General features: G+C 39.3%; 1 protein-coding gene across 1 annotated transcript in view; it reads right to left on the bottom strand.

Moving 5' to 3' along the window:
• Window positions 1-1,219: 1,219 nt before the first annotated feature.
• Window positions 1,220-10,285, bottom strand: part of Znf322 (zinc finger protein 322) — an 18,864-nt gene continuing 9,798 nt past the window's right edge. Inside the window, 2 exon segments of the mRNA XM_023700001.1 lie at window positions 1,220-5,221; window positions 5,224-5,476. Coding sequence (XP_023555769.1) covers window positions 4,089-5,221; window positions 5,224-5,389 — 1,299 coding nt within the window. The 5' untranslated portion in view covers window positions 5,390-5,476 and the 3' untranslated portion in view covers window positions 1,220-4,088.

Here is a 10,285-nt window from a genome sequence, read left to right as displayed (position 1 = left end):
AAATAAATAAAAAAAAAAAATTAAAAAAAAAAAAAAAAAGAAATATCTGCTAGATCAGTTTAACTCTGGGCTCCTAACCTTGACAAAAATGACTGTATTTTAAACTCTATAAACTCCTGCTACTAATAAGTGAGGATGCAATGTCTACAGTAGGTTGTTTAAAATATAGCTTAAAAAGGACCAAGCTTTACTCTTTTAATAAAAAGCTATGTTGGGAAAACTTATAGTTTGTGCAGTAAGTAATGGAAAGTCTGAATAGAATTTCAAGACAAAAGTAGCTAAATTTACTGAAGATGGACTGGAGAGAAAGGGGATGAAAGTGACATGCAATGTTGGAGAATACATCTTCCACTTAAGTTCAGAAGTGATCTTTGAGTGATGGGGCAGAAACTTGAGGGAAAAAGCCACATTTTAGTGTGGTAAGAAGGGAGGTAGTCAAAATTTTAAGCTGGTAAGTCTGGAAAAGGAAAAAAATTAAATACTGGCATAGTAAAGAGCAACATAACTTTTTCAAGAGAATGGAAGGGTATCTATATCCATATGGACAGACAGAAAAAATCTCAAAGGAAGCACAAAAAGACTGTGAAAAAGTTCCACAGGATATTAAAACATGTGACTGAAGAAAAGATGAAAGCTTTAGCAAGTTAAAAGGGGGCAGAATATTTATGTCTCTAGAAAGATACTTTTTTTCCAGTTCTGAGGATTGAACCCAGGAGTTTAGATGTGTGAGAAGTGCACTACCACTGAGATGCACTCCCTGCCCCTCAGAGATTTCTTTTGAAGTGGTCAGGAAACTCTGATTGGCACAACTTTTGGTTGGTGGAGCAGATGATCCAATTCAACAAATAAGAATGGAGCTAAACGTGTGTTCTCCTGGAAACTGCAAATTCAAATTCATTACTTAATTTCTGAAAGGTCAATTATATGAATAACAGCTACTGAATATTAGTAGCACTCCAAAAATGGTCAGTTCAACCTATTAATCCTCCCTGTCCTGTTTTTGTGTCACAGTGGAGTCTCCAAAGAGATTCAAGGTTGAAAGTAAAACTCAGAAAATATTCCTCCCAGATTTTTATGCTCTGCCTCAGCATCAAAATTTCTGAAATTCTAGAGATGGCTAAATGGTGATTATCAACCTCAGAAAGTATCAGTCAGTATGAATTATTCTAAGACAAGAATAGGAGAGCTGCTAATTTCTTATATAGTAGAGACAAAACGAGGAGTTTTTGAGAGCAAATGTTTATTCAAGAATTAAGGGAAAACAAAAGCATTAAAGCATATGAATACACTGACTGAATACAACATAGCTCATTTGGTCTGAAATCTTGAAAAAGTTATTCTAACTACTTACCTGAGGTAGATTTAGGTTGGCACTGCTTCGAAGGAACCTCCATCCATCATAGAAATTACCTTCTAGTTTTGATTACAGGCTCCCCAGTGGTCCTCTCCAACCTCAGGTGACACTATACGATATCAATGCCATTTCCCCCATGGTTAAAACCCCTCAGACCTGTTTTTATATCCCCGAAGTTCTCTATGTGAAAGATGGTCCATCATTAAAGACTAGAGACAATTACCAAAAATTAGTTGAAAGAAGTCATTGTCCTGTTAGTGATACCAATCTTGTCCTCTTCTTCAAGATTTCTCTACTAAGTAACCATAAGGACTAATTTTCATCACTGCCATGCAATACACCCAATATTACTTTAAGTGTTATAACTGTTAAATTTATTGTAATAGGCATTATTTTCACCAAAGGGAAAAAATACACCTTGTGTGCTTTATCAACTGGGCAACATTTCATGGTACAACAGCTATTTATAAAAATTAATGAAACATGTCAGATCAAATAAATTTTTAAGACTTGTTCCTAAAAGAAGCAAAATGAATCAAATTCTTTATCATCATTATGAGCTATAGCCACTGGCACTAAGATTATTATGTTCACCAACTAGCCATTAGGATCAAAGCTTATAGCCCTATTGAAGGTAATAGTTTGCCCACTCCATGAACCTAAACACTAATATGTTCTGGAGTTTGGTCTCAGGTAAATCAAACTCAAAAAATGAGAACTCATTTTATATTATCAACAAAATATTTGTTCACCAGTCCAGAGTACCATATACAAAGGGTTTTTGTCTTTTAATGTAAGGGAGAAAAAAAAAAAAAAAAAAGAAACCAAAATCTAAGAAGTGCATATTTATACATGCAGGGATAACAGTATTTCTAAAGAATGTTAAAGATAAAAAAAGATATATCATAATTACCCTGTTAAATTGGAGACAAGTGTTTTGTCCTTGAACGTATGGTGAATTTGCCAAACTACTTTTCCCTTCTAGCATTTACAGTCCTGTATTCCAAGCCAAAATATACCTTATTTTGTGGTAAGTACAATCCTTTCCCTGGGGTTAAAAGGTATTTTTTCTCTTTCATTGGCAGAACTGAAATAAATAAAAAAAAATGGATCATTATGAGGCTCAACTTGCTAAACATCAGGATAACCAGAGTGAAAGAACACCTGCTTTGGAGTCAAGACACACAAAATGAAAACCTTTGCCCCTCCGTTAGTAATAAACCCCTATGTCTTTTTACTCAGGCTCATATTTTTCTTTCAACCTTCCCCTGGCCATTTTGCCAGAGCCAACTAAGAGGATTGATCAATGAGAGAGATGGTAAATCCAATCCAAAAATACAGACACTGACAGTGTAACCATTATCCTGGAGTCTGGATTTTGAGTTGAAAGAAATCCACAAATCCAGTATGTCAAATACTGATGAAAACTAAGATATTTTTTAAAAATTGAGGGTATACCTCAAACTGTGGACACAGTTAAAGAGACTTTGCCTTTTTATGAAATTTATCTACGAAGTAACTGATGGGGGGAGTGTTCTGACCTAGGATAAGTGCTCCCTAGCTTCTCAGTTCCTTTCACAGCTAGTAAAAGGCTCCCATATTACTACCAACACTAGGCCTATTCCAGCCAAGGACAAAATATCCTGAGGCAAAAATTAAAATTTTTTCCCCCAAAAGTAACACAAGCCACATGTTCTAGCCCAAGGTATGAGGTCCTGTGTTAATTGGATTTCTGATTAAAGTAAAATTAAAGCAATTATTAAGTGGTTCAGACATAAGAAAAGCATCTTCACCTGAGTTACCCTTCAGGTCTACCCTGACCTGCCCTAGCTTCTCCCACAACAAGCTTCTGGGATCTAGAAAACAATTCCCATACTGACTCCCATTCAAAGTTATCACTACAATATGGGTCAACTAACTGTGAGAACAATTTTTCTCATACATGTTATATATACATAGATGTTTCACCCACAATTAGATATTTCACTTGGAGCAAACTTCTTGGCAGAATGGATTCTTTGGGGCCCAATAAAAACAGAAGCTTCTAGCAAACCTTTTTCAGATTCAAGGTATTCATGGGTTTTTTACTTATGAGTTCCCCTATATGCCCCAAGTACTGATCACTGACAGGCTTTATTTAAAACCCCTGTAGGGCCTTTCCTCAAAACTGGTTTTTGTTTTGTGTACAAACCCAAGTAAGGCTCTCCAACTAATGTTTCTGCCACACTCAGGACATATATACAACTTTTCACCAGTATGGCTTCTCTGCTAGGTAAGAAAGTCAGAGTTGTTAGATTTTTTTCCCCACACTTGCAGGGGCTTTTCCCCAGAATGGGTTTTTCTGATGTCCCATGACACGTACATACTACTGACACTGAAGGCATTTAAAAAGTTGTTCTCTGGGGTGAATTCTCTTGCAATGAGGGCTGAAAGCTCTCATATTGACTGCAGAGGAAAAATTTTCTACCTACACAAATCTTCCTGTGACCAAATTTAAATTCACACTAGTTTTTCCAACACTCAGGACAACTGCAGTTTCTCTTTGAAGTGAGTGGCAAGATGTTTTGTTAGCACAACTCTGGTTATTAACATTTTTCACACTTCCTATAACCATGGGCTGTCTGGTCCCCATTGAAGTCTGAGCTCTCATCAAAGTCTGATATTCACTTAATATTCATCTTAATGAGTTCTTTACCATGTAAATACACTTCTTATAGTAAAACTTCTTGTCTGATCAAGACATATGTGAGGCCTCCAAAGCACGGGGATGACTAAGCTCAAGACCTTTCTCACCCACATTACAGATATATGGTTTTTCACCCATGTGTACTGCCTGATGTTGAAGAAGGGCAGAGCTCTGATGAAAGTTTTTATCACATACACTGTATTTGTAGTGCAGGTCTTCTGTTTCAGTTCTCATTTTCTGTTGGGCAACAAAGTCCATACCAAGGAGGAAGTCACTCTCACATGTAGACCACTGATGTGGTTTCTCTTCCATGTGAATTCTCTGACGTACAATAAGGTCTGAGCTACAGTTGAAACTTTTCTCATATTCAAGGCATTTAAAAGTGTGAGTATGAGTAGCCTGGTGCCTTATTAGGTTGGCACTCCGAGTAAAACTTCTCATGCATTCCAAGCATTTATACGGCTTCTCACCTGTGTGGACTCTCTGGTGCACAATAAGGTCCGATTTCTGCCCAAAGCATTTTTCACAGGCACCACACTTATAGGGCTTCTCTCCAGTATGAACTCTTTTATGTACAATGAAGGCTGATCGGTGTCGATAACTTTTCTCACACTTATTACATTTGTAGGGCCTTTCACCAGTGTGAGTTCTCTGGTGGCTAATGAGATCAGATTTCCCACTAAAAGCTTTCTCACACTCCAGACACTTGAACGGTTTTTCACCTGTGTGAGTTCTTCGGTGCCTTATGAGGTTTGTACTTCTACTGAAGCATTTATCACACTCACTACATAGATATGGTTTTTCGCCTGTATGGCTTCGCTGGTGGACAAGCAGATCAGAGCTCTGACCAAAATTCTTGCCACAAATGTCACATGTATAGAATTTTTTACCTGCATGCGTTCTCTGGTGTCCTGAAAGGGCTAAGTGGTGCCAAAAGCTCTTTTCACACTTGCTACATTTATATGGTTTCTCATAATTGTGAATCTTCTGGTGTGAAATAAGATCTGAGCTTTGGATGAAGGTTTTCTCACACATATCACATTTATAGGGTTTTTCCCCTGTATGGGTTCTCTCACACATAAGAGCTAAGTTTTCACAGAAATTTTGTCCACGTTCAAGGCACTGGAATATTTGATTATCTATTTGAGTAATTTCATGCATATGAATAAAAATCTTTTTATGCTTCTGAGAGCATACATGATGTATTTTCTTTTTTTGAGTTCTCTGATTACATCTCTCTTCTGAAGTGTACATTTTCTATGGCTCTCTCCTAGGAAATTTTCCAATGGTCTATCTGACCCATCACTGCTTTTGTAGTCATTTTCTTGATGAGAATGTGGAAGATACATCTGTTTCAAGCCTTTCAGTCATACAAAGTTGTTCTTCACAAGTTTCCAACATCATATATGTTAATTTCTTACTTTGTATTTCCAAACCTGTGAGACAAAGTGGAAATATTACTTATATTCCTATATCTAAAAAAAGGATTCTCAAAATTAAAATCTCTGCAGAAAAGAAATTCTGCATGACAGTTCAGGTTTTATGTGCATTTAGTATTACCCAAAAATGCTTGGGAAGAGAAGTATTTTTTTAGATTTTAGAATATTAGCACATAAATAATGGGTTATCTTTGGGAGGGGACCCAAGTTTAAATACAAAATTCAGTTTGGTTTCATATATATCTTACACACATAAAATCAAATAGCTTTTGTGCAGTAGTTTCAATAATTTTGTACAGAAAACAAGGCTTCTTTGTGTGGAATTTTTATGGCATTATATTGGCACTCAAAAAGTTATAAATTTTCATTTTCAAATGTTTCAATGATGGTTCATCTTTTTTTAGTTTCTTCTCTGTAAATAAAACCAACAACATATACCAGAAACTCCAAATAACAATTTCTTCTTTTATAAATCTGAGTGACTTGAAAAGTAGGCTATTCTTTCCTTTGCCTCAGCAGAGAAATAAAGACAAGTCTAATAATTAGTATGCCTGTTCAGGAAGAAAGCAAATCAAACGAGATTATTTTCTGTCCTTCACATTTACTCTTTTCCATAAACTCTTACAATGTTTGATTTGCTCTTCATACATACAACACTGCTATACTTCCCCTAAGAAATAGAAACTAACAGTTTTTTCTCTCATTCAACTTTGAAAATCTATAAAGTACTTGCAAATTCTCTCTCTCTCTCTCTTTTTTTTTTTTTTTTTTTTTTTTTTTTTTTTGGCTGAACCAGGGATTGAACTCAGGCCTTTGCACTCACCAGGAAAGCACTTATTCTACTGAGCCATTTCCCTGGCCCACAAATTCTTAAAAATATCTTACCAGATTAGAACAGTAAGTATAATAGTTTCTTAATAAGTAATTTTCTTACAAATAAAAATACACTTAAAGCTTTAAATGACTTTGTCCATAGTAAGCATATATTTTTTATATCATGTTCACTTATGCTTAAGAATTAAAGCAAGTACAATACTTTGATAAATGAGGAAAACTCTGTTTCCTACAAAGCAGATATACATTTTCACTTCATCAGAAGCACCTGATTACTGCTAATTTATAATAAGACAGCATTTCAACTAAATAAAATGAGCCCTATAGGTTTGTATAAACAACAGCTTTCAAAGACAAAGGATAGTCACTGATTAATGTGCTCATTTAAAGGATTATGGGTGTTCCTAAAGGAGTGCAAGTTCCATGTAACACCAAAAGTAATCATTTTATATTCATTTATACAAAATTCCAATTAAATTTTTTATCCACCTATAATATATAGAGTCTTTCCACAAACATAAAATAGGGAAACATTTAAAAGTGAGTCATTTTTTGAAGTAACTGATCAGATTCCACATTTCACTCCTGGAAACAGGACCTTCCTTTTTTTTTTTTTTTTTGCAGAACCAGGGAATGAACTCAGGCCCTTGTGTTACTCTATTGAGCCATCTTCCTGGCCTCCGACCTTCCTAATAGAAACCTTTTCTGCAGTACCTTTTGCATGCACTTAACTGTATGAGTCTTGTGTGCTATTTGCAGGGCTCACCAAGAGATCATGTCACATAGGCAGAAAAAAAATACTAGGAGGTAAGAAATTTGTGACAGCCTTCTGACAGTACACTAGAATGTTCACACTCATGATGGTTATATCGTCAGTGTCCTTATCTGCTCATCAATGGTCTACTTATGCACCTCTGTGGTGGCTGATACACTGTCAACTTGGCTGGATGGGCTCTGTGGTTGCACATCCTGGGGCGGGGGTGTGGGCCCTGCCACACAAGGCAGGGAGGGCCAATCCAGAGCAACTCAGCCTTTAAAGGGTATATAAGGGAATTGAGGAAGGCTTCAGAGCCACACCATGTCTTCGGAGTTCAGAGCCAACTCCCTGGAGGAGTTTGAGGAGCTCAATTCTTCATAGCAGCCGCTGCCACTTCCTTGGAGGCACTCTGGTCTTCAGTTGCATGGAAGGAAGGCTTGAAAGACGCTGAAGTTGCTGTTGCTCCTCTGCTACCATGAACTGCTGCTACCTCTGCTACCATGAACTGCTGCTGTTCCCCCTATACTCCAGGGGAGTATAAACTGAAACCTCCCCTAACTGTGAGCTAAATAATCCTTTTCTTCCATCAGTTTGGGATCAGGTATTTGTCCAGGCAATGAGAGAAAAATAACTGAGACAGAATTTTGGAACTGGGAGTAGGGCCACTGCTGTGACTACCTGACCATGTTGTTCAAGCTTCTGGGAATGGCTTATAAGAGATAGGAAACGTTTGGAGATGTCTACCAGAGAAGAGCTGGAATGCCTTTGGTTCTTCTGTATGGGAGATTCTGGTCAGGGCTCAGAAAACCAGAATAAGAAAGTTGGCCGGTAAAGACCAAGCTTAAGAGGTTTCTGCTGGGATGGCTTGGCAGGAAGTCTGTCTGCTTTTGCTCCTGTCTAGACTTTGCCTGAGACTGAGATTAAGTGCAGTGGACCAATTACTCTTGCAAAAGAAATCTCAAGGCAGTTGAATGTTGAGGCAGTGGTATGGCTATTGCTGGGGGCTTTTAGTCAGATATACGTTGAAAGTTAAGAGTAAAGAGCTCACAGATTTAAAATGTGAATTTGGCCAGAAATGAAGCTCTAATAAAGCTGTGGAATGTAAAGATAGAGCTGAGAGGATTTCCACTGCCCAGGAAGAACATGAGAATGCAAAAGATGTCCTGAGGGCATCACAGGAGGTAGCAGGTTCTTACCCTTTGCAGCCTCAGAATCCTAAGGGTATGAGACTTTGCTTTGAGGAGAAACCAGAGTCCCATACTGCAGAACAGAGGTGAGGACCACACTAGGTTCCAGAATGGAGGTGTCTTAGAGAATGTGTTCCTCAGAATCAGGGTCAGAGTGCTCAGCAATCCAGGCACTTGACCTCTACAGGCAAGAGAAAAGAAATGATGACTGCTGCTCCTGCTGGCAGTAGCCCTTGGCATCTTCCACGTAGCATTGGTTTTAGGCACATTCACAATGCATGAGTTCTGATGTTAAGAAGACTTCCATCTAGATTTCAGAATAAGGAATTCAGGCAATGTGCCCCTGAGAAGGCAGTCTATAAAGCTGTGAGAAGCCTATTCAATGGAAACCTCAGGTGTGAAATCTCCAGGAATGTGGATTGTCTAAGGAAAGCTGCATAAGGGAGTAAAGCAAGGCAGAGAGAAGCCATGGAGCTAGTAGCAAAAGTACTGTAGAGGTGGAGCCATGTAAGGCTTCTGGAGCTCACAAGTTGTTACAGGTTGCTTTGGATGTTCCACATGGAACTACAGGAATTAATGTTTGCCCTTCTGGATTTTGGACTTGTTTTTGTCTCAACAGTTTGTATCCTCCTGTGTATAACTTTTGGAATTGTCATATTTATTTTGTATTTTTGAATGTTACACATGTGTAACTTTTCATTTATACAGGCTCTCACAGCTACCAGTACTAAGTTGACAAGGGGTGGATTGTGGTGGTGGATACATTGTGTCAACTTGGCCGGAGGGGGCAGCCTTGCCCTGCAGGGTAGTTCCATGTAGTGTACCCCAGAGTGACTCAGCCCTTAAAAGGTATATAAAGGGCTTGAGGAAGGCTTCAGAGCTGTGCCACGTCCTCAGAGCTCCATGCCACTTCCTTAGAGGAGCTTTATCATTGCAGCCGCACCACTTTGGAGGAGCTCAGTTCTTTCCAGCAGCTGCTGCCACTTCCTTGGCAGAGCTCTAGTCTTTGCAGCTGGTGCGGAAGGAAGAGAGAAGTTTGATAGACGCTGTAGCTGCTGCTCCTCCTCTGTTCTTTTCTGCCACCATGAACTGCTGCCATCCGCCTTGGAGCCAGGGAAGTATGGACTGAATCCTCCACTAACTGTGAGCTAAATAATCCTTTCCTTCCTTCATTTTGGGTGTCGGGTATTTGTCCCAGCGAGAGAGATAAGTAACTGAGACAACCCCCAAATATGATGTGCCAAGAGAAACCCAGTATAAGCCACTTTGCTGCATAAAAGAAACATGACAAAGAAAGCACAGATGGGCTATTCCAGAAGGACAAGAAGATTAAGGATATTGTACTGTTCTACAGGATTCTTGTACTAAATCTTCAGCTTATCAAAAGATGAGTATGGTGGTGAGTAGCAATGCCAGCATGTAGTAGAAGGCCACAAACATGAACACAATGGCTGCAGCAGAGCAGCTACCCATGGAGAAAGTCAGGTTAATGATTTTTACTAAGAAAATAGAAGTACAGAAAAATAACACACACACACAAACACCGTTCTACATATTCCTACCACCACCTCAACCAACTTCTTCTGCATGTGGTCAATACTGCATCTCCTCTTAACCACAGATGACAAACTACCCTTGCTCAATAAAAGGCACTGTTGGAGACGACCGGGCCGTGGGATCCTGAACAGACTCAGAGCGCAGGCCAGGCAAGTGAGTGAGACGACCCAGGCTGCGGGATCCTGAACAGACCCAGAGCGCAGGCCCGGCAAGTGAGTGAGACGACACAGGCAGCAGGATCCTGAGTAGACCCAGAGCGCAGGCCAGGCAAGTGAGTGAGATGACCCAGGCCGCGGGATCCTGAATAGACCCAGAGCGCAGGCCTGGCCAGTGAGTGAGACGACAGGGCCGGGGATCCTCATTCGACCCAGGCTGCAGGCCCAGCAGGGAACCCTTCAGTAGAACTCCCTGCAAAGAGGCTAGAGGCAAGACCCACCCAGCTGATTCAGGAGCAGAACATCTTGCCAGAGA

The sequence above is a fragment of the Octodon degus genome, unplaced genomic scaffold (genome assembly GCF_000260255.1).
Source record: "Octodon degus isolate 3935 unplaced genomic scaffold, OctDeg1.0 scaffold00119, whole genome shotgun sequence".
NCBI classification, from domain to species: Eukaryota; Metazoa; Chordata; class Mammalia; order Rodentia; family Octodontidae; genus Octodon; species Octodon degus.
The sequence above is the reverse complement of the archived record's forward strand: the minus strand, read 5'-3'. Positions and strand labels throughout refer to the sequence as shown.